The sequence below is a fragment of the Lentinus tigrinus genome (assembly GCF_003813185.1).
Source record: "Lentinus tigrinus ALCF2SS1-7 unplaced genomic scaffold L226scaffold_19, whole genome shotgun sequence".
In the NCBI taxonomy this organism is placed as follows: domain Eukaryota; kingdom Fungi; phylum Basidiomycota; class Agaricomycetes; order Polyporales; family Polyporaceae; genus Lentinus; species Lentinus tigrinus.
The window spans coordinates 486379-507556 of record NW_027137928.1 but is presented as its reverse complement, the minus strand read 5'-3'; the positions used below and the strand labels follow the sequence as shown (position 1 = coordinate 507556).

The 21178-nt window shown below is 54.7% G+C and overlaps 7 protein-coding genes across 7 annotated transcripts; 3 read left to right on the top strand and 4 right to left on the bottom strand.

Moving 5' to 3' along the window:
- Window positions 1-168: 168 nt before the first annotated feature.
- L226DRAFT_572644 (uncharacterized protein) lies at window positions 169-6162 on the top strand (the record flags this gene model as incomplete). The annotated part of the gene is made up of 22 exons (XM_067684708.1): window positions 169-296; window positions 354-417; window positions 469-522; window positions 579-614; window positions 666-719; window positions 765-914; window positions 971-1046; window positions 1105-1161; window positions 1226-1516; window positions 1582-1668; window positions 1722-1763; window positions 1817-1872; window positions 1929-2056; window positions 2117-2189; window positions 2243-2350; window positions 2430-2469; window positions 2531-2564; window positions 2626-2774; window positions 3361-3623; window positions 3674-5003; window positions 5062-5222; window positions 5281-6162. 22 exons carry the CDS (start codon window positions 169-171, stop codon window positions 6160-6162), a joined length of 4263 nt encoding a protein of 1420 aa, XP_067533784.1.
- Window positions 6163-6978: 816 nt separating this feature from the next.
- L226DRAFT_614432 (uncharacterized protein) lies at window positions 6979-9161 on the bottom strand. Its single transcript, XM_067686641.1, has 21 exons — window positions 9084-9161; window positions 8997-9026; window positions 8899-8947; window positions 8828-8841; window positions 8670-8768; window positions 8609-8618; window positions 8533-8550; window positions 8429-8480; window positions 8338-8372; window positions 8257-8281; window positions 8183-8194; window positions 8114-8129; window positions 8017-8059; window positions 7863-7963; window positions 7748-7807; window positions 7655-7682; window positions 7530-7584; window positions 7455-7479; window positions 7280-7388; window positions 7157-7219; window positions 6979-7075 (listed from the first exon to the last, which is right to left on the bottom strand). Exons 1-21 carry the CDS (start codon window positions 9149-9151, stop codon window positions 7010-7012), a joined length of 978 nt encoding a protein of 325 aa, XP_067533783.1. The 5' UTR covers window positions 9152-9161; the 3' UTR covers window positions 6979-7009.
- Window positions 9162-9928: 767 nt separating this feature from the next.
- L226DRAFT_614431 (cytochrome P450) lies at window positions 9929-12598 on the top strand. Its single transcript, XM_067686640.1, has 15 exons — window positions 9929-10377; window positions 10440-10481; window positions 10537-10618; window positions 10670-10742; window positions 10797-10927; window positions 10988-11082; window positions 11135-11144; window positions 11216-11221; window positions 11281-11308; window positions 11364-11387; window positions 11440-11658; window positions 11713-11740; window positions 11804-11942; window positions 12000-12104; window positions 12165-12598. Exons 1-15 carry the CDS (start codon window positions 10200-10202, stop codon window positions 12544-12546), a joined length of 1542 nt encoding a protein of 513 aa, XP_067533782.1. The 5' UTR covers window positions 9929-10199; the 3' UTR covers window positions 12547-12598.
- Window positions 12599-13122: 524 nt separating this feature from the next.
- On the bottom strand, window positions 13123-14886 carry L226DRAFT_561529 (NAD-P-binding protein). The gene is made up of 9 exons (XM_067683442.1): window positions 14587-14886; window positions 14499-14517; window positions 14335-14434; window positions 13864-14268; window positions 13783-13791; window positions 13703-13718; window positions 13544-13641; window positions 13427-13481; window positions 13123-13368 (listed from the first exon to the last, which is right to left on the bottom strand). Exons 1-9 carry the CDS (start codon window positions 14633-14635, stop codon window positions 13343-13345), a joined length of 777 nt encoding a protein of 258 aa, XP_067533781.1. The 5' UTR covers window positions 14636-14886; the 3' UTR covers window positions 13123-13342.
- Window positions 14887-15092: 206 nt separating this feature from the next.
- Window positions 15093-17301, bottom strand: L226DRAFT_561528 (linoleoyl phosphatidylcholine delta-12 acetylenase). Its single transcript, XM_067683441.1, has 9 exons — window positions 16800-17301; window positions 16532-16744; window positions 16431-16482; window positions 16326-16379; window positions 16037-16274; window positions 15929-15982; window positions 15574-15876; window positions 15340-15513; window positions 15093-15284 (listed from the first exon to the last, which is right to left on the bottom strand). The coding sequence occupies exons 1-9, from the start codon at window positions 16844-16846 to the stop codon at window positions 15208-15210; spliced, it is 1212 nt and encodes a 403-aa protein (XP_067533780.1). The 5' UTR covers window positions 16847-17301; the 3' UTR covers window positions 15093-15207.
- A 162-nt stretch (window positions 17302-17463) lies between these two features.
- On the top strand, window positions 17464-20189 carry L226DRAFT_536705 (cytochrome P450). The gene is made up of 12 exons (XM_067681170.1): window positions 17464-18005; window positions 18072-18201; window positions 18253-18444; window positions 18495-18646; window positions 18698-18813; window positions 18864-18972; window positions 19035-19048; window positions 19100-19289; window positions 19345-19423; window positions 19486-19620; window positions 19687-19836; window positions 19892-20189. Exons 1-12 carry the CDS (start codon window positions 17825-17827, stop codon window positions 19956-19958), a joined length of 1515 nt encoding a protein of 504 aa, XP_067533779.1. The 5' UTR covers window positions 17464-17824; the 3' UTR covers window positions 19959-20189.
- Window positions 19930-20720, bottom strand: L226DRAFT_553880 (uncharacterized protein). The gene is made up of 2 exons (XM_067682955.1): window positions 20546-20720; window positions 19930-20484 (listed from the first exon to the last, which is right to left on the bottom strand). The coding sequence occupies exons 1-2, from the start codon at window positions 20711-20713 to the stop codon at window positions 19993-19995; spliced, it is 660 nt and encodes a 219-aa protein (XP_067533778.1). The 5' UTR covers window positions 20714-20720; the 3' UTR covers window positions 19930-19992.
- Between the last annotated feature and the right edge of the window lie 458 nt (window positions 20721-21178).

The window sequence follows — 21178 nt, the reverse complement described above, 5'->3', positions numbered from 1 at the left end:
TTTGACATGGTCAGTTGACCAGACGCAGACTATCGAGAATGCTGTAGTCTAACGCACCATTCGCAGAGCTTATAAGGTTCCGGTTCTTCCTGCCAGGCCCGTGACCATCACCCCTTCCTCACTCTTCTCCGCTCCACTCTAGGACTACATACTACCACGACCACTAGCATGACGACCCTCAACCCCCAGATAGAGAGCAAAGTCGATGTCCTGATCATCGGTGCTGGGCCGGCGGGTCTGATGTGCGCGAATGCTCTCGCGCATGCAGGCGTAGACGTCCGTATCATAGACAAGAGGTTGGTCGTATCTTTGCCTTCTTCCTCTTCCAACGGCTGTAGTAACCCGATTTATAGAGCTGTTGGTGTCGCGGCGGGGCAGGCAGATGGGATACAGCCTCGTACGATCGAAGTATTGCAGGTGAGATTGCCTGGACGTGTCGGGTGCGATGTGTGGCTCACTCTCTCTTAGAGCTATGGCCTGGCGGAGCCTCTCATCCGCATCGGTGCGCATTTTCCGCGAGCCGTGAGTTTTCTTCTTCGCATTGTCCCTTGCTGCGGCGCCACTGATGCAATCCTCAGTCCTTCTGGAACCCAGGTCCCAATGGCGGTATCATTGTAAGTCGCATCTACAGAAGCATGCTCTTCTTGTCTCACGCATCCCCGCAGAGAACTCAGCGCACGCCTTCAATTTTTTCCGAGACAGCTCGGTATCCTCAATTGGTCGGTCCGGACCCTCTTCTCTTGAACGTGACTGACTTTTTATAGATCACGAGGCACCAAGGAGGTATTGAAGCCCTGTTCCACGGCTCGATGGATGCCAAGGGCCTGCACGTGCAGCGCTCGACCATCCCCACAGCAATCGTGCTTTCTAAAGACGAGTCCGAGCTCAAGGACCCGAAGGCGAATCCTGTCAAGGTGAGCAGCTCTTGTTTTCTGTTGGGCAGAGGGACATCGTAGCAACAGAATCCCAGGTCACGTTGAAGCGTCTCGACCTCGAGGAGGACGACATTGAGATCGTGCATGCAAAGTTCGTTCTCGGCGCCGATGGTAAGTCACCCTACACTCATTCAGTTCATGAACACCCTGACCCATGACATATTGTCAGGCGCTCACTCCTGGGTCCGGAATGTCTTGGGAATCAAATTGGAAGGCGACAACACGGGTGCGTCAATGCATGACAGATCCTCCACGTCAACGGCTGATTGTGATTACCCCATACTCCCTAGACTCGATATGGGGTGTGCTCGACGTGTATCCCGAGACAAACTTCCCGGATAGCCGCAACTGGACGTTCATCCACTCGAACCATGGCACGCTCATGAACATCCCGCGCGAAGGCGACATGATGCGCTACTACATCCAACTCTCGGAGGACCCCGACTTCGTCGACCCCAAGACCGGCAGGGTGAACAAAGCCCGTGCAAACCCTGGCAGGCTCATGGAGACGGCGGCGAAGATCTTCCAGCCGTACCACCTCAAGATGCTGGGCGAGCCCGAATGGTGGACCATCTATATCAGTGCGCCCCTGTCGGTCCTTGTGGGTCTCGTGGAGTGTCCGCTGACTTGTATTCTGTATTGTCAGTCGGACAGCGTGTCGCGCAGAAGTTCTCCGTTGAGGATCGGATCTTCATCGCGGGGGATGCCTGCCACACTCACTCGCCCAAAGCCGGTGTGTGCTTTTAGTAACATGACTCCCGTAACTGTCGCTAATCATGCGTCTAGGCCAAGGGATGAATGCGAGCATGAACGATAGCCACAACATAGGTACGTAAACTCCGCGGACGTCTTTGCGACTCTACGGCTCATCAGTGCCTTAGCGTGGAAGTTGGCATACGTCCTCCGGGGCTGGGCAGATCTTTCCTTGTTGAAAACCGTGAGTGTCAGCCGGCTCTTCTGGACTGGTCGTGAATTGACCCTGCAACACTCTAGTACGAGTCCGAGAGGCTGAAGTTCGCGCGCGACCTGATTGACTTCGATCGCAAGTGGTCAAAGTTATTCACCGGGAAGCCGCGCACGGAGGAGAACCAGGACGGGATCTCCCACGAGGAGTTCGTAGGGTACGTAACCTCTCACGTACCCGACGCCTAAACCCTTTATGACCTCGCACTCGTGGACAGTGCGTTCCAAACCTTCAGCGGTTTCTCCAGCGGCGTCGGCGTGCGCTACGAGCCATCGAGAAACACCAGTCATGTGCTGCGAAGCTCGTCATAGGCGAGCGCATGATCCCACACGCCTTTGTCCAGGCCGCCGACATCCGCGCAGTGAACATTCATGACGCGATGCCCTCCGACACGCGCTTCAAGGTGCTCGTGTTTGCTGGGAACGTCGCGGTTGCGGCGACTCTGGCTCGCGTGCGCGCGCTCGCAGATAAGACCGACGCTCCTGGCAGCTTCTTGCATAAGTATGGACAGGGCGACTATGTACCACAAGTGCATCTGCGCTGCGAGCAAGGACGAGGTCGACTTCATCGGTCAGTGCATCGTCTACAGAAATTAGAATCCTGTCGTCCCGAAGCCTGATCTCTTCCACAGACGTGCCACAGATGCTCAGGCCACACTGGTCCAAGTGAGTGCTTTGCTGACTTGCTTCCTCTATAAACCCGGGCTGAGGGGTGTGCTCTTCACAGGGTTCTCCTCCACGCTCGTGAGGGCGGCGGAGGTTTTGCGGCCTATGGTATCAGTCCCGAGGCGGGCGCGATCGTCATCGTTCGTCCGGACGGCTACGTTGGGATGGTGGCTCCCTACGAACGTGTCGAAGATATCTCAGCGTACTTCGGTTCGTTCATGGTAGAAAACAGCGGTTGAGCTTGAGCTTGAGCTTGGTCGCTGTTACGATCTTGGCAAACGAGACAATGTTTGCTTGTATACATAGAGTATCCGGAGACGCAGCATCCTGTGAAATGTACAGTATACATCTAGAATCTTATCTTTTGGTAGAGCACGCCGAGTTATTCTCCATACGTGATCGCAGGCCACGTGACCGGAAGAAAGAGGAAGAACGGCGCTAAGAGGGTGGCGATGCCCAAAGAGCCGGATATGGGATCCCTGTTCGAGTCCGCTACGCGTAGCAGGGGGCGCTAGATACCGCTCTACCAAAGACCAAAGACCCGTCGACGTGGCTCATAGTCCCCTCCCACAACACACTCACGAACCATTCTTTCTGTGCACAAGTAAGTAGCTTTTCCGAACGGTCGCCAGGGCCCCTGCGATAGCCACTCCCCATCCCCCTTTCGCTCTCACCCTCGCAATGGCTGATGAGAATTCTCTCATAATCAGCACCCCGAGCGCGAGCAGAAAGGTTTACGGAGCTTCACTACTGTTGAATCGCTCAATTCTCTCTCTTTTGTCCCTCTGTTTTCCAGTTACCTTCACCACCTTCGGCGAGACAATTACCGAGCCTTCACACCCCCAACCACCCAACGCTCTCGAAGTCACATCCTCCTCATCACGCAACCCGTGTCTGATCGACATTGAAGGCAATATGAGTCCCCGCTTCTTTGAGACGCCAGTGGAAGCAGTCTTGTCAAAGGTCCCTGGGTCGTTACCTACGGCGGAACAGCGCAAGTTATTCAAAAGGGCAGACTTCAGCCGTGCAAAATACAAGAATCATGTCTACTCCCTCCTAGTACGTGGACGATTGTCATGTAGCGCGGCAAGAGCACTCACTTATTTCAGACAACGACCATCGACTCCGTTTTCACGGCTGCATCCGTTGAGAAAGTATGCGTACGTCTTACGGACGGCCGCAGGCACAGGAAACGCGCCGATACATTGGACGTGGGTATCTACTTGAACACCCCTGCGGCGGTGAAGGCTACCACGACGGACGCAAAACCTACCGGGAAGGGCGGTGAGGACGCGGGTGATAGTACGGACGAGGACTCCGATGAGGACACAGGCAAGGCCGCGCAGAATAATGCACGCGAGGACGGGGACGCAGATGGAGCTCCACCATCTCACATCTCCTGGCATTGGGTTGCGATCCCGATTGAAGTCAAGCACAATCGCGACCACGCTGCCTTCCACTTTTCTAAGGTGCCTCCCACTACACACAGCAAGCATTCTTCGTCGTCCCCAAATGCCTCTAAAGCCTCCTCCGAACCGAAGTCGTTCGTCCCGGTTACTCTCCAGAATGAGCAAGGCTATGTACAGTTCATCGATCACATGTCAGAGGTCTTCGACAATCAGCACCGCAGGTTCTCCTACGCCATCTACGTCTGGGACTACATGGCACGTATCTGCTTCTTCGATCGGGGTGGAGCAGTCATTTCCGAGGAGTTCAATTGGACGACGCCCGATTCTCCCCTCCACGACTTTCTCTGGAAAGTGGCGCATATGTCGGAAGCACAGCTCGGCTACGACCCAACCGTCGAGCGTGTGTCTGATGAAGACGCTGCAGCGTTCAAGAGAATGGCCGATGACTCAGGGGTACACGAGAAGATCCGGTCCTTCGTCAAGCAAGCGATTCGTGAGGGGCAGCCAATCTACAAGGTCGACATTATCCCGATGGGTGCCCCTCCAGATGAGGGATTTCCTGACGATCCCTTCCCGCCGCCTTCTCCGGCTGATCCATCCTCTGCTGCACCTGCTTCGCCTCCGTCACAGCCGCCGGTCGCGCCGACTCCGCGATCATTCCTCATCGGCAACTCGCTCATTGGCCGCAGCACGAGAGGTTACATCGCGTACGACATCGACGGCGAACGTCTCTGCTTCCTCAAAGACTACTGGAGGCCTTATGTTCCGAACCGCACGCGACCAGAGCATATGATCTACGAGCGTATGGCTCGTTGCGGCGTGGAAGGCATTCCTACTCTGATTTGCGGCGGGGATGTCGGTGGTATGCGAGCTCAGACGTCGCAAATTCAAGATATCCTGTGTCATCCCGATGGTGCGCTTCCGGTACCTCTCTTTCACTATCGAATTGCGAATGTCGAGATCGGATTACCGCTGGAGAGCTTCATGAACTTCAAGCAGCTTGCGCTTGTCTTTGCAGACGCTGTCTTAAGTGAGTCACCTCGTGATTATGCATGATTGACTATATGCTGATGTTATTGCTACGACAGCTCATTGCCAAGCATGGGAAAAAGCCAGAATTTTGCATTGCGACATCAACACTGGGAACATCCTGATCGACCCTTACACCTTCAAGGGCATCCTCATTGATTGGGATCTTTGTCGACTCGCGTGTGAGCTCGAGTCTGGCCCCACACGGCCTAATCGCGCTGTATGTTGTTTTTTCCTGGTTGCTGTTTTCAGGATGCTAACCCATGCTCTTGTTCCAGGGCACTTGGGGATCGCGGTCTGCTTTGGTCGCGATGTTCCCCAAGAAGCCGTATCGTCTATGTGATGATCTTGAGTCGTTCGTCCATGTATTCAACTTCCTCGTCCTCAAGTACTACCCCATCCATGATTACGGGCTGTGTTCAACAGTCGAGTACTGGTACGAGAGTTGCGCGCGCGTGCGGGGGATCAAGGTCGGCGGGGGCGCAAAGCTAGCTTTATTCAAGTGTCCGAGGCCTCCTTTCACAGTCTGGGCCAACGACGCGCTCCAGAACATTATCACCGACCTACACAATGGCTGTTATGAGTCCTATCTGCACGTCGACAAAGGAAGGATGCAGGACTTGTACGGGGTCCGCGACCCTGACTTGTACGCGGTTGAGGTGCATATTCCGCAGCAGTGTGCAGATGCTCCCGTCGACTTTAGGCCTCGAAGAAGAATACCAATACCAACCCCTTTGTGCAATACGACCAAGTCAACCTCCACCGACCGAGGCGACACTTCGCAATCATCGCGATCCACTGGGGCCGAGGCGACAACAACCGCAGCATCCGACGCCATAGTGAAGCATTGCAACTTGCCAGGCTTCTTATCGGACCATCGCTTTCTCTACCAAGTGCTGTCGTCCGTCCAGGGGAAGAAGCTGCCCGCCAAGCAGAAGAACCAGTTTGTGGCCACGGCACATCAGGAACCGGGGTTCCGCGTGTATTACGCCGAGAGCAGCATGTCGGCCTCATCTGACCTCTCTGCATCCGACGACGACGACGACGACGACGTTGGTTACAAGACTGGGGATAAACGGCCACTGGATGACGATGAGACTTCCGATGCAGGTTCCGAGGATGTCGAACTCTCACGCGAGTCCAAGCGCATGAGGAAGTGAGAATCCTCGCGTCCCCTCTAGTCATGGTCGACGACTCAGACTACGGCTATGCTCGCATCCTTTTATGATTATGTAGCTCCTTCTATAGTGCAATCTATGTCACAAGTCACCTCACATCTCGTTCTTGTGTGCGCAGCTCTCCGAGAAAGCTGAAGTAGTGTTCGTAACTAGGCAGAGTGCGCAATTGCACTCCGAGTCCCACTTGAATGGCTCGTGCAAGGTCACCCCGGGGTGCGAAGGCGACACTCTTCCCGCCTTTTAGGTCTCATTCAAAGGCTCTAGGTCAGGGCATGAATGCAAGCATGATATAGTTGGTCCTGTGCTCGTCCGGAACGTCCTTTCAACCTAACATCATCCTCTTTGGCGTAGAAGCTCGCGCAAAGGCTGCAAGTGATTTCTTCGCTCTATCCGCGCGTCCTCCTGACCTCCATCAGGACAGTACGAGTCCGAGCGGCGCAAGTATGCGCAAGACATCATCAATATATATATCAACAAGAAGTTCTCGCGCACTCGCGCCGATTTCACGTGATATACAAGTCCGTCTCAACTCTCGACAGCACCCTGCTCACTGCTAGATGTGCGTGACTCCTCCGGGCACTCTCTCGTTCAGATTCTGGCTCTGCCTGAAGCATGTTATTCTGCGATGGCCATGTGAAGTCACAGTATCCATATGGACTCAGAATGCATCTTGACGGTCGAGAACTGTTGAGCTTCCATGTAGAGCAGCAGCAGTGAGACATCATCAAACAACCTGTATACGGAACGTAGACGATAAGTAGTGAGACCAGCGATCCGAGCCCTCGTCCCGACCGTTCCCGCCCGTTCCCGCCGTACCCCACAAGCAACTTTACGCGGTAACAGTCTCGGTATCGGTGGAGATCTCCTTCGTCTTCGTGAAGCTTCCCTTCCGGAACTGCTCGCCCTCGTCAGCATGCACGACCTCGCAGCCCGCGATCGCGACTTGTCGCGGTAGCGGCTGTCTGGATGAACTCACCACAGGGCCACCTGGCAAATCCGGAATCGTGCCGCGACTCTCGGACTGGAAGACCGTAACGCTCTGCGACGACCGCTGGTGAGCTACGCGCGAGAGAAGATCGAGGAGCGAGGAGCGACGTACCCCGGGCATGGTGGTGCGCACGCCATCGGAAAACTTCATGGAAGCGAGTTGGAGGCTGGTACCGTCCTCGGCTAGGACCTGCGAGCGAGCGTACTGGCGGATGTTGAGGCTGCAGAGATATCGTGCGGTAGCGAGAGTCAACTAGGTGATCGCGAGGACGGGTAGTGGGGCTTACGTCGCAAGCAGGGAGTTCGAGTACACTGCGGGAGTGTCAGTCATGATGCAGATCTTTGAATGCGTGGTGACGCACGATTTCCAACGACGGTGTACAAGGCCAGGAAAATGAGGTTCGACGTGGCCTCGGACTGTGGTGGGTAAGGTCATCGTCAGGGAGTCAGGGGGTAAAGGCGATCGAGTGAGATCAAGTAGACATACCCAGGCGAGAACGAGAATGTCGATGATGCTAGAAGGCGTCCTTGTCAGAAATGCCTAAACGCGAGATCAAGCGACAACTCCGATGAAACTGGCCTAGTCAGACATCCTATGTTGATTGCGTAGAACGTGAGCTTGTTCACCAAGTGGTCGGTCCTTTCGCCGCCTCTTCAGAAGATGTCTCAGCTTGTATACATGGCGTGACACTCACGATTGAATGCCGGACTTGCTCCTGTGAAGGAAGAAACCAAGAGAGCCTGCAATGGTGGTGTCCGTGGCAACCTTGAATGCGAGCCCTGCAGAAGAGGTAACCTGCGATATCATTGAGAACGGGTGGCTGATTCCCAGTTTCGTAAGTGGCGTACCTGGATGGCGTGACCGAAGCCAGAGAACGTCTTCTCCCTGACACTGTCGACAAATTCAGGATAAACTAGTCTCATTACAAGTCGCTGACGAACTGACCTGAGCACAAAGACAGCTAATACGCAGTTCAAGTCAATTTATCGGGTTCTGATGTGGGAGAAGACCTACCCCAGTCGAGCCCTAGCACAGCGCACCATGTGAGTATTCTCTGGCCCATGCTGAACCGCCGAAGAAGCACGTACCGAACGAGGCCAGTGCAAGGAAGAACTATGAACGAAAGAGCCGTAAGTAATCGTGGCATATGGCGAATGCGATTTGCTTACAATGATGCCTGGCATGATATACGTCCTACCGCTCACTGGAGGCGTATGTACGTTGGACGCGATACATACTGGGAAATAGCGGGTGACGCACCAGCCCAGACTCGGTAGCAGAAGAAGCAATGGGTAACGAACACGAGGACACCCTGCGAGAACGCGTCAGAGCTCATGATTTGCACTTTCATGACCCGAACGTACGGCAATGATCAGAGCCGACTGTCATTTGGGACAAAGTCAGATCATTACAGGGGTGAGGGTACATGTTGGGGCTTACATCGGCACTCCTGTGAAGAGTTGTGAGCTAACCAGTTGCGATCTGCATCAACAGCACTCACCATACGGATACGTTGAGGGCTTCGGGGTTTAAGTAGTTGAGGACGAGCCAATAATACGCCGCGTGACAGGAGAATGCCGCGTGAAGGCACTCGAGGCACCTATATGGGACTCGGAGGTCACGCTGCGGAGTTACCACATAGGAAGACGAAGCGCAAACCAAATGAGAGCGACCTGTACCCGCGCACCATTAGATGGGTCCTCAGACATCCAGAGACACGGAGGACGTACCAAGCCCTTCAGCCTGAACGGGTCGGACGGATAGTGCTGGACGTAATACCTGTGGAACATCTCAGCGGCCTTCTGAGCGCCAGCCACAAAGGTCTCACCAGGCTTGCAGCGATGTGAAGCCAAACAGCCTGGAAGGAAATGATCAGTACCCTTCACCTCCGAGTTACGCAGACGGGCGTACTGACCAGATCTCAAAGAATACGCCAATCAAGTACGCCCCCGTGGTAGAGTTCAGATTCAGCGCGGAGGCCATCGTAAGAGGTTCGGGAGGTCTAATGTTGCCTCAGGCGCACCGTCTTCTTAAATGGAACGTGGGGAGATGTTCTGAACCCGAACGCCCGGATGTCATGAGGGCAGATGAGGGGTGGGACCAGGCACGATAATATATCCCATATCTTAGGATTGCATCTCGTATCATGGGCCATGGGAATGCCCTGGATGTCTTCTGCCGTGGACGTACTCGAGACCTGCGAATGACGATAACTCAGCAAGGCTGAGGGCGCGGGTTGTCGTACTTACTCGAGCTTACTCTGCTTCGACAACTATGCGGGAAGCATTTTCCCAAGGTGACGTGTCACACGTATCATTGTCGAATGAGTGAAGCGGGCCGGACATGGACGATGGCATGGCATGCGCTTCCAAGACTGGGTGGAGGACGTCGGAGAGGCTGTAGTTCACCTTTGGGAGAAGCGCCGTCGGACCCCTGGCACCCTGCAGGAGGACGCCCCGGCGCCCCAGGCTTTGCTAGCAAAAACCCGCGTCCACTGCGCAACGATGTCGCTTCGGGACTCGACTGAAGCATGCTGCCCTGGGGTTCTGTGATCTCTGATGATACTCCTGTACAGCGCAGTGGACCCAAATCTACTACGAAACAGCGCTCATACCGCCGCTCATCCGCAGGCTTCTCAACTTCTCCCACAGGTGCCGATATCCATGATCTCTTATTGGCGGAATGGGCCGATCTGGAGCTTGGAATTCACGTAAGTAGTGAGATGAGGATGCCAGACAGGACCTGTGCGACGTGCGGGAACGACTTTATGGTGTACCTCGGCATATTGTCTGGATACCTCTGACCTGTTCCATCCAATTATAGCGAATGTGACTTCTCCCCGAGGTGACTCCAGGTGCTAGTCTCAGGTCGGGCGCTCCGAGTAACTTCTTCCTGTACGCTGGCAGCAGGAAGGATTCCGCGTGCACTCGAAGTCGCCCCGCTTCCGTAGGCGCCACCCATCGCTCCTGTTACTCTTCCCCCTATCGAACGTCTCTTTCTGCCTCCTCGTCCTTCCTCAGACAACATTGCCATGTCTCTCGAAGCCATCCTAGCCACCAGCTTGGCCCTGGTCACCCTGCTCATATGGTGGTACAAGCGGCCCAGCGGCCTGCCCCCTGGCCCCCCGAGAACGTTTCTTGGGGACAACAGAGGCGAAGTATCTCCGGAGCACCCGTGGAAGACATTCACTGAGTGGAACAAGAAATATGGTGCGCCACACAGTCACCGTGCTCTTACTATCAGTGAGTTCGACTCATATGGACTCCCGTAGGTCCTGTGATTTCCCTCTATCTGGGGAGAACGCCGGTGATTGGTGAGTTCAAGTCGTTGTACTTGTGCTGGTCCGCTCAACCACTTGCTTGCACAAGTACTCGGCTCGGCGCAAGCTGCGTGGGACCTACTTGACAAGCGTTCCGACATCTACTCTGGTCGCCCTCGTAGCATTATGGCGTATGTACCCACTCGTCTGATGCATGAACGTACTGACATGTGCGATTGCAGTGGAGAAATACTGTCGTGGGGAGTACGAGCCATTACAATGCCGTACGGACCGCGATACAAGAGATGGCGCGCAGTAGGTGTTCAACTCCTTTGACGGTTACATAGGGGCTGAATGGACTGCCAACAGCTGATGCAAGCGAGCCTCAATAGCACCGCTGTCGCGCAATATCGACCTCTGCAATCTCTGGAGAGCAAGCTATTACTGCGGAAGCTACTCGACCTCAAAGATCCAATGGAATATCGGGGCCATCTCTCCGTGTACGCCCCGCTAGTCTTGCCCTACAGTGGTGAAACCTCTGACACGGTCGCGCGCATCAGGTTCCAGATGTCTGTAATCTTCAGGCTGGCATACGGTCGACGTGTGCGGACTCTTCAAGACGACATAGTACTGCGGAGCATGAAAGCTGGCGTCAGTGAGTGCTGCTTCCTCTTGGTGTACAAAGCACAGCACTGACACGATTTCAGACTTCGGAAAGTGAGTATTTCCTTGTATTGATCTAAGAATGTACTCACACAGGGCTGCCCTTCCTCCTCTCCAAACGCTAGGCTACAGTGCGTGCTGCATCTTTATATTCTTGTCTGCACCACTTGGGTACTGACGACATTCTCAGAGTTCCGGGAAAGTACCTAGTCGAGTCTGTGAGTCATGCTGCTGTTCCACGAGTAGTTTTGATACTCACTACGTGCGTCATAGTGGCCGATCCTCCTTTGGCTCCCGGTATGTGGTCGGCGGAATTCCTTGTCTAGATTCCCGCTCACAGGATGTGCAGCACCGCCTACAGTGGTTCCGGCACGAGGTGGAGAGGACTCGAGAGAAGGATCTCGAGTTCTACATGGGTCTCATGAACGACGTTCGCAAGCGAATGGCTAACGGTACGGCGCAACCTAGCATGGCCACCCTAGGTCTCGAGCGGCAGCAGGAGTTTGGCATGAGCGACCTCGAAATGGCTTACACGCTCGCTGGACCTTGGGACGCGGGCGTCGGGACGGTGAGTGCTGTTTTCCATCGTCGAGGCTGGGCAGATGACTAACATCCCTTGCAGACGGTGATCACCATTGAGATATTCCTTCGTATGTCCCCCTGATTGTTTATTCACGCAGCTGTACCTACACGACTGATACACCCGCTCATAGTTGCGATGATACACTATCCCGAGGTCATGAAGAAGGCGCAGGCTGAGATTGACCGCGTCGTTGGCACCTCCCGCATGCCCGAGTTTGAGGATATGGAATCACTGCCGTACGTCAACGCAGTCATTAAGGAAGTTGCAAGGTATGCCGGTTTCGCACTCAACTTGAGGAAAGGTGTGTCTCATGGACCGTGGCCCAGATGGAGACCGGTCGCTCGCACAGGCTTCCCGCACGAGCTCATCCAAGACGACACATACGACGGCTACTTCCTCCCTAAAGGTGCTACAGTCTATGCGAACATCAAGTATGTACTTGATCTCCTATTTTCTGTCTCACGCATCCTGACGCGCTAACCTCTCCTCAGCGCGATCATGCAGGATCCCGAGCTCTTCTCTGAACCGGAAGCCTTCCGCCCCGAGCGATTCCTCGAGACGACACACCCCAAGCTCGAGAACATGACTATCCAGTTCGGCTTCGGTCGCAGGATATGCCCGGGTCTCTACATCGCGAACCAGTCGGTCTTCATCGTCATCTCCCGTCTCCTATGGGCCTTCGACATTGTCGCTGCGACTGGCGCGGACGGACAGCCGGTCATCCCGCCCGACGACGCCTTCGTGAGTGGACTGATTACAAGGCCCGTGCCCTTCCCGTGTGCGTTCAAGACTAGGAGCAAGACGGTGGAAGAGCTGATCGTCTTGGAGGCGGATAGGGCCGAAGCGGAGGCCGAACGCTGGGATACTGACTGAGCGGTTATCGTCGTACATGTCTTTGGGTTCTTGATTCTGTCTTCCATCGGGGCACAATGCATATCTGAGGATTTCGATGAACAATGGATGGTGTAGGCAAACAATGGTCGCGCTGAGGTAAATCTAAACCGATTGTGCCTGCTGGATGGCAGGGCACACGATTGTCCGGAAAATCAAGGACATGCATATGGATGTGTGATCGTTTCGCTGCATCAGCTCAACGTTCGACGTTCGACATCAACACCCTTGAACCTTGAGCTGTTTCGCGGGAACGCATGAGGATGCGGGATGACAGCATCCCGGATCAGCGTCACTAGAAGAAGTTCCAACCTTTGACCGCATGAGAGCGTCTTTGCACGGTGCCGCAGTAAACCCCGGATCTACTAAGTACTGGTAAGAATGAGAGAACCGCGCCCATGTGGGCTTCGATTCCCTGGCAAGGCACAGATGAGACTAAGTGATCCATTCAGCAGGACGGGACATAACTATAATCGAAGTCCGGTCGGATCAGCGACTCAGTAGTACTACTCAGAACTCACTGGCAGGTGAGAAGGAACGTAAAATGTTCAGACAAAGCGGCCGGTGAGCGGTAAGCGTGACCCCTGACACCGCAGACCTCCTTTTACATCTGCAACCAGCATCTTTTTCCTCCAATCTTCCTGCTTCAGATCCCGACAACTTGAAGCTTCGGCTAACATGCAAAGTCGACGCCACAATGCTGTCGGATCGCCGTTATTCTATCATGTGAATCGTACAAGCCGCTACTACTATGTTGTTTCGACATCTTTCGTTCCGTTCACCACTTCTCATGAGCCGGGCGCACTGCCGAGGGAAGTGGGTGGTCAGACTTGATCAGAGTGTGACCTCAGCTTGCACTCACGATCTAATTCCCATGTCCAGGCCGACCGATCTTGCTGCACAAGGTACAAGTAGCTCTATTCCGGGCGGGACAGGTGGTCAGTGTGCATACGTACCGGCAGCAGGTCTCGGAGCAAACCTTAGCGATGCTCTCCGCGTCCAACCTGAGGTCCGGGTTCGCCTTCCAAGCTTCTGCGGCGTCGCCGCGCCTGGAGAGTGACAGGTCTGTGAGAATGCCTACGAAACCCCGCTCTCCGTCAGCTCGCGCGTCGATATCGGACACTGGAAGCTCGCTCACTTCCGTCGATGATGGTCTAAGTCAACGGGGTGGAGTTAGAAGGCATCCCAAACGTAAGGCAAGATCCGACTCGGACGTACATGCGCGACCTGTGGGCTCACGGTCGGAGCGACGTCAGTTCAGTGTCTTACTGCAGTCGTTCCGAACAGTCACACACGCACATGTATGTTCTCCTTCCCGAATTCCTTGGCGAGACTCTGGCTGAGGGCACGAATGCCATGCTTCCCGGCAGCGAACGCACTTGTGAACACGTTCCCCCGGATGCTCGCAGTCGCCCCTGTGAACAGCAGCGTACCCCTGCTTCCCGCACTGTCGAGTGCGTTCTCCTTGAAGGCGAGTATCACCCGACGGGAGAACGCGAAGCCGGCGGTGACGTGAACCTCGAGCGAGGACTGTATGTCCTTCTCGGTGACGTTCAGGAACGTACCGAAGACGTTCACTCCGACGTTCCACAGTGCGACACGCAGCTCTGAGCTTCCCCCGGTAGGCCAAGCATGCGTCAGGATCTTGTCAACGACGTCGGTAGTTGCTGTGTACGTGTACTCCGGGATGGGGAATGCGGCGGCCTGCGCAGAAGCACCACGTTCAGCAACCGCAGTACGTCGTGGATACAGCGTGTGTGCCAAACTCACTTCACCTCCGGCGCCCGAGATCTGCTCAACGAGGTTGTTCAGGTGGTCAGCATTCCGGGCTATCAGAGCAACACGATAGCCCGTCTTCGCAAAGGCGCGACTAGAACCAGCCAGTATGCACTCAGGGCTGAGTAGAAGCACTAAACTGCGCGGGCTCGACTCACGCTGTAGCTGCTCCGGTACCTGTCAGAATCGAGAGCAACTTCATCAGCATCTGACCGTGTCTGGGTAGAGCGAGAGCCCATACGGTACCTGTTGCATTCCCGATACCTGCGATGATCAAGAGAGGACGAGTTGACATCTCAGATCAGTAGCTACTGTGTCAGTAGTGGATGTACGCTGGTACCCAGGATACAACTATATAGGTTTTTCAGGACGCGGAAGCGAAGTGGTCGCTGACAGGGTGAGAGCCGCAGCCTTCTGCGATGGGCGGTGCAGAGATGTTACTGATACTGTCACCTGTGAGCTGAAAGGCGTTCTCTTCGTCACCAAATAGGGAGTTCTCAGGCTGAACCGGAGTGCGGGGCGGTGATAGGGTCACGGCAACCTAAGAGGTTCCGGAAGCTCATGGTCAGGGGGCAACAGAGCATGCTATTCGGAGGATTTAGCCATCAGATAATCAGTATGTTTTTTGAAGCACTACGACAGGCGAGAAGCAGCACATGAGAATCGTCTTCTAGACGGGAAAGTGTTGCGCGAGCGGCGCGGCCACACACGGAGACAAGATCTACATCAAATCGAGTGACAGCCTTGAGAGCGGGGGGGGGTAGTGCATGCGGCAATGAATAAAGGATCTGGGGAAGACCATGCATTGTAACAGCGGAGTTGGGAGGAAGAATGGACGTAGTGTGAAGTGGGATCGTTGTGGGATGATCAGTCAACTCGACCGGCGTCACGATCGTACTCATGGATTGTCTTGCCCTCCTTGTTGCGATAGTACACAACGTCACCTATAGACGAGGTGGTTCGTTGATCAGGCATCTGATAGATGGAAGAATGGCATACCTTCGTCATCCACGAACTGGCAGAAATTGTAGTTGTCCCAGAGCGTCTGGAAGACGGGCTTGGACGTGCGCAGGTAGTACGGGCCGATGGCTTCACGCAGGTACTTGGTTGCCTCCTCTCCGTGGTACCATGGCATGCGCGGGAAGAAGTGGTGGACGACGTGATAGTGAGCGACTGATGCAGGGAATGGTCAGTATGCATCGACGCTCGCGCCAGCAAACACGGCTGACTCACCGTCGTAAAGGAAGAACCGCCCCTGCCACCCGAGGAAGTCGCGGTCTATGGTGGCCGTCGCACCGCGCTGGTAGTTCCACGTCCCGGAGCGGAAATGAGGGAGGATAGGATCCGTGTGGTGGAGGTAGGTGATCATGACGATCCAGTGATTGACTTGCATCCAGGGGATACCGTAGTACTTCACGACGTTCATGAAGCCGTAGACCATGGACGAGTACCATATGAGAGACAAGGCCGCGAGAACGCCAAAGTTCGACGCCATGACACGCCAGAAGTGGAAATCACTGAATATCACGGAATTTGCTGCAAGTGCTCGTCAGTCGAGTTTAGTGGGACTACCGTACTTACGACGTACGAGTGAAGTGGTTGGTCCACTTGGGGTATCTCATCTGGCCCGAGACATTGTAAACTGTTTGGAACACCATTCAGTACTGACGCGACGTCGGGTTGAGAGAATACTAACAGAGGTAAGCATCGAAGGCGAAGATCTGCTGGCGGACGAGCATGAATAGGGTGTAGATTGGTGTATCCTCCAGCATCTCCTTGATCGCGCTATCGGACGCATCTGCGGGAATGCCCAGGTCGGTGCGCGTCTTCGGGACGTATGCCTCATCCTTTTCCATGGAGGCATGGTTGGTGTGGTGGCGATGGTGCGATACACACCAGCTGAAGTACGGTGTAAGGAGGAGACTATGCAGGACCTATACTGACGGTGGTCAGCTCTGCGCAAACTGCACCGAGGAATAACTCACCCATCCGATACCGTCGCAGATGAGCTTGTTGGCCGAGAACGCCCCATGTCCGCACTTTGGAATCATCAGTATCGCAAAGCGAGACCAATCATATATGAAGCCAACCTCATGGCCCATAACCCACGAGCCTGTGAACGCCAGTCCCTGGAACCACCAACTGTGCATGTCAATTCACGAAACATGCCTCACTGGTAGACTGAACTCACTACAGGAGCCAGCACGAGTACCTCAGGGTCTCTGCAGTTGCAAAGCCCAGATGGTACCGGACTGATGCGTTCTTGAAGAGGGGATCAATGCGAAGTGCTAGGTAGAAGAACACTGCGGATAGGACGAGGCTGCGAGCGGCGTAGACGATGGACTTGAACGTATGCCGTTCAAACAACCTAGCGGGTATCCGATCCTTCACCTCCTTGAATGTCCTATTCCAAAGTGAGCCAGAGCCACAAGAAAAACAGGCACTGGAATGAATCCCACCAAGTAGGAGGCTCTGCAGGATAGCGAAACTTGTTGTTGTAGACCATCTTGGAGCTGCCGGTTTTGGATCTTTTGGGAGAGCTGCCCTACTTTTATAGCAGAAGTACATGGCACAGAATCCGCCGCTTTCGCACTGGCAGAAGCGCGCTGTGCGCGGTCATACTAGCCTGGGTAACATCAACTCTGTCTCCGCACAGTATGGGGTGCATACACACGGGAACTTGGATAGGAAACTGGAGAGATCAAGTTCACAGGATCGATTTTCCAGAATATCAATACCTACCGCTTCGTCGGATACTGTCCTGTTCTCTCTGCAGCCAAACTAAGCAGGTGCTGTCGCAGGGTTGGACTTATGTCGAGTGTTTACTACACCAAATCAAACATCCGACAGCAAAACCCGAGACTCACGACCGTCGCGCTCGAGTTTGGGTCTCACTTAGACTCTTGCGGTTCTTTTTCCCGATACCGGTAGGGAAAGCTATTGGACGCATAGGACGATCCCGTGTTCTGGAGAGTGGAGGAGGAGCAGGTGCGGCACCGGTGTCCGGAGTCCAGACTGTGCGTTGCGTTGCATAAGCGCCCTGGACTCATGACGCTCCTGGGCGTCCCGGCTGTGTAAGAACCTTGTCGTAGCTCGTCGTCGTGGCATCCTCGATGATACTGAACCTGAACTGTGCTTCCTGAAGATTGACTACCGCCCCCCTTCCCCCCGGGATTCTGAAAGAACATCTGAAGTCTGAGACCGCCCAAGAATCTCCGTGTTCTGCGCTAGAACTCAGTGACTGTTCCGACTCCTACAAGTCCCGGCGCGCTGGCAGCCTCACTCCGATCCGTGTCTTTCTGGGCGGACGCTTCTGCAAGCATGTACGAGCTTGTGCAAATACTGCTCGATCAAGAACATGATGGCCATGGGAGCATGCTGAGATCAATTGGACCATGTGCCCCGAACGCGGTAGCTTACGCTCATCTGTTCCCCATATTTCCACTTGCAATCGAAACCTTCGGATTCTGGCTGGTATTGTGCCATGTCACTGACCGTCTTCATCTTTGCCCTCCTCGTCATTGCCTCTGCTTTTTACATCCTTCAATCGCGCAAGAAAAATCCGCGCCCTCCAGGACCATCCGGATTGCCCGTACTAGGCAATGCCCTTGCGTTGAATGCAAGGAATGCGCGACTCAAATTCACCCACTGGAACGCGCAGTTCGGTACTGTCATTGTTTCTCGACTGATGGGCTCCCATTTACAGCTGATGTCGTGTCGTGGTTGCACAGGAGAGATTGTCTACCTCCGTGTCTTCAGCCGTTCTATGCTCCTCCTGAACTCTCTCGAGGCCGCAACCGAACTTCTCGAGAAGCGGAGCTCAATTTACTCTGATAGACCTTCACGTACAATGGCGAAGCTGTTAAGTATATGATAGGTCACTTCGCAGCACAAAACTGACATATTCTCCAGATCGGGTTTTGACGTCGTGACAACGTTCCGCGAGCGTTACGACGACTCCCTTAGGATGGCGAAGAAGTTCTTGCATGCCGAGTTCAGTAGGGCGAATGTGTCCGGACATTCCGCCCTTCAAGAACAACGCGCACACGAATTCTGTGCGTTGTTGCAAGAACGACCGGGAGATTTCCTGCAGCACATCCGGGAGTATGTCGCCGCCGCGAGGACTAACTAACAGTATACTGAGTATTCTGCAGGACGACGATGTCAATATCTACTCTACTCTTCTACGGTCACGAGGAAGTCTTTGACGACTATGGCTCTTTCAAACAAAACTCGTTGGAGGTTCTCCACCAGTTCAATGCGATGGCGGCCCCGAGCCGCTACCTAGTGGATTCGCTGCCGTTCCGTGAGTCCGCATATGTGATCACGATGCCCTCAGTACTGACGCTACACCTAGTGCGCTACATTCCGGCGTGGGTCCCTGGCGCCGTGTTCCAGAGCGACGCTGCACAGAACAGACGTCGCATACACAGGTACATGAATGAGCCGTATCTCGTGGCCAAACGACAGATTGTAAGTCCTCGTGCATATCTGTTACTTATACCCACTTATGTCTACGGAAGACCAACGGCGCTGCACAACCATCTTTTCTGTCGAACTTACTGACAAGAAAAGATCTAAGCCCGGAAGAGGAAATGAGCATCAAGTACGCCGCAGGCTCCGGCTGGGGAGGTAAGCCGCCGTCGTCCCTATCTGAAGGGCGTAAATCAATACTCATGAGCTACTGCGCACAGCCGGATTTGAGACGGTAGCTATTAGTCTTGTCCGCAAGTTTGTATGGTGCTGATACTCCGTGCAGACAGTCGCTCTCCTGATGACATTCTTCATCGCCATGGTCCTTTATCCAGAAGTGCAAGCTCGCGCTCAAGCTGAGCTTGATGCCGCCATTGGGAACGAGCGGATGCCGACCTTCTCCGACCGTAAGATACTACCTTACATAGATTGCATCGTCTCCGAACTCATGCGCTGGCGTCCGCCTATCCCTTTTGGTGAGTCCCTCTGCAACCCGTAGGATGTCCGTCGTCTAACGTGACCCCTCCAAAGCGTGGCGAGCCTTACGTCAGGACGACAACTTCCGAGGATATGTCATACCAAAGGGCACGTTGGTCACCGTAAATACCCTGTGAGGACCTCTTTACTGAGTGTTCATATGGAGGACTGACATGGTTGTACTCCCGACTTCAGAGCCCTCACCCATGATAAGAATTGGTACCCTGACCCTGATGAGTTCAAGCCCACACGGTTCCTCGATGCCGACGGGAACTACAGCGTCCGCGATGCTCCCGATCCCAGACGACTTACTTTCGGCTTCGGAAGGCGGTCAGTTCATCTCATAGCTTGTTGTGTTTCCGTTTCTCTGGACAGCACTGATTCTGCGCATTACAGGAGCTGTCCCGGAGTGCACTTTGCTGACAGTGTTCTGTTCATCATCATCGCAAGCACGCTTGCGTCTGTCTCGATCTCGCCCGAGGTTAGCGAGAACGGAGAGCCTCTCCTGCCTGATGTTCCATACGCCCCGGGCATGGGCGGGATCTGGTACGTCCACGTCTTCGTCTAGGCCCTTTGCGCCGCGCGACTCATAGATTCCAAGCCAACCTCCACCATTCAAGTGCACGATCACGCCTCGCGAGAGACATGCAACTAACCCGCGTTCTTGAGACATACAGTGATGTTGAATGTGTGTAGTTCGAATCAAATGACACCAGGAATAAGCGTATACGGAGTCATCTTCGCCCACTCTACCCACTCCGCACTGAATTGCCTCCGCAAGACCTCGTCCTCCGTCCCTACCCTAGAGAGTACAAGGCCGTTAATGACGGCTACGTACGTCACCCATATGGCCATCACTACGATCCTTGTCGTCCGCCCCATGAGACCTGTCTCGGCGAGCCATGAACCAGGACAGGCTTGAGTGATGATCATTCCGAGCGAAACGCATGCGAAGCCGGTATACGAAGGGTGCCGGACAACGCGGTATGGGCCGGAGGTGATGAGCTTGTGGCCTCGCTTGAGCGCTAGTTCGAACGTGAACTGCGCCTCGAGGTAGCGGTAGCAGGTGCGCCTCAGAAGGGCCCCGAAGACCACCATGGCCCAACCAAGAACAAAGAGCGGTGTGACCGCGAGGTTGGGAGAACCGGTGCGTATTCCCACCACCTCGAGCCCGCCGAGAGTCCATGGGACGACCTGACGAAGTAGCCAATCAGCTAAGAACGTTGTGAGATGCTGCAGCGGCCTCCGCACTCACGTTCCCGATGAGAGGACCCCATGAAGACGCGGTCAGGCGAGTGATGAAGTCCGCAGTGCCGAACTTCGACTTCTCCCTGATGTCGGGTGGTGGGGTTGGGGGTGTGTATGTGATGCTCGCCGCCATGCACACTGAGAGTATCATGGGTATCTTCCACAGAGCAGGCATGATGGTGGGAAGACGTCACGGGTATGCAGCGTCGGAGCGTCTGCCGGTGTTCTGTGTGCTAATGAGGCTCTCAATTGAGGCAGATACATAGACGTCCCTCCGGAGCGTTTCCCGGCACCGTAAGCGTCTGGGGACTTCTGCCCGCGCTTCATCAATCCGAAGGCGAATGGAAGCACATCGATACCCTGCTTCTGCCAGTTGCGGTCGCGCCGGACTCATGGGCACGGGCTATTGTTGCTCCTCAGTGTGCCTGGGCGCAGAAGCTACCTGATAGGGTTGACTTGGGTGCGTTATACCGAATGTTGGCCAGGAGCTCGGGCGTGGAGAAGAAATGAGCTTGTGCGGCATATCTGCATTAGGACCCTCATTCAACGGGATGAATTCAGCCATCATGATTCCCTGCAGTGCACCGCCGATGATACACACGCCAGTGAGACCCGTTGCAGAGTGGCACATGTACTAGAG

Excerpts from the sequence above, each read along its gene's own strand:
- L226DRAFT_614432 (XM_067686641.1), bottom strand. The coding sequence starts at position 9,151 with ATGGCCTCCGCGCTGAATCTGAACTCTACCACGGGGGCGTACTTGATT. Across the intron at positions 7,585-7,654 it reads ACATTCTCGTTCTCGCCTGG|TCCGAGGCCACGTCGAACCT; the intron begins GTATGTCTACTT and ends TACCCACCACAG. Across the intron at positions 7,389-7,454 it reads TCGAACTCCCTGCTTGCGAC|CCTCAACATCCGCCAGTACG; the intron begins GTAAGCCCCACT and ends ATATCTCTGCAG.
- L226DRAFT_614431 (XM_067686640.1), top strand. The coding sequence starts at position 10,200 with ATGTCTCTCGAAGCCATCCTAGCCACCAGCTTGGCCCTGGTCACCCTG. Across the intron at positions 10,743-10,796 it reads GATACAAGAGATGGCGCGCA|CTGATGCAAGCGAGCCTCAA; the intron begins GTAGGTGTTCAA and ends GACTGCCAACAG. Across the intron at positions 11,659-11,712 it reads GGGACGCGGGCGTCGGGACG|ACGGTGATCACCATTGAGAT; the intron begins GTGAGTGCTGTT and ends CATCCCTTGCAG.
- L226DRAFT_561529 (XM_067683442.1), bottom strand. The coding sequence starts at position 14,635 with ATGTCAACTCGTCCTCTCTTGATCATCGCAGGTATCGGGAATGCAACA. Across the intron at positions 13,482-13,543 it reads ACGCGGAGAGCATCGCTAAG|AGCTACTTGTACCTTGTGCA; the intron begins GTTTGCTCCGAG and ends CGCCCGGAATAG. Across the intron at positions 13,369-13,426 it reads CTGGACATGGGAATTAGATC|TGCGCCCGGCTCATGAGAAG; the intron begins GTGAGTGCAAGC and ends TTCCCTCGGCAG.
- L226DRAFT_561528 (XM_067683441.1), bottom strand. The coding sequence starts at position 16,846 with ATGGTCTACAACAACAAGTTTCGCTATCCTGCAGAGCCTCCTACTTG. Across the intron at positions 16,275-16,325 it reads TCTGCGACGGTATCGGATGG|GTCCTGCATAGTCTCCTCCT; the intron begins GTGAGTTATTCC and ends CCGTCAGTATAG. Across the intron at positions 15,285-15,339 it reads CCAGTTCGTGGATGACGAAG|GTGACGTTGTGTACTATCGC; the intron begins GTATGCCATTCT and ends CCTCGTCTATAG.
- L226DRAFT_536705 (XM_067681170.1), top strand. The coding sequence starts at position 17,825 with ATGTCACTGACCGTCTTCATCTTTGCCCTCCTCGTCATTGCCTCTGCT. Across the intron at positions 18,814-18,863 it reads TCGTGGCCAAACGACAGATT|ACCAACGGCGCTGCACAACC; the intron begins GTAAGTCCTCGT and ends TGTCTACGGAAG. Across the intron at positions 19,621-19,686 it reads ACTTTCGGCTTCGGAAGGCG|GAGCTGTCCCGGAGTGCACT; the intron begins GTCAGTTCATCT and ends TGCGCATTACAG.
- L226DRAFT_553880 (XM_067682955.1), bottom strand. The coding sequence starts at position 20,713 with ATGCCTGCTCTGTGGAAGATACCCATGATACTCTCAGTGTGCATGGCG. Across the intron at positions 20,485-20,545 it reads GGGGTCCTCTCATCGGGAAC|GTCGTCCCATGGACTCTCGG; the intron begins GTGAGTGCGGAG and ends CTACTTCGTCAG.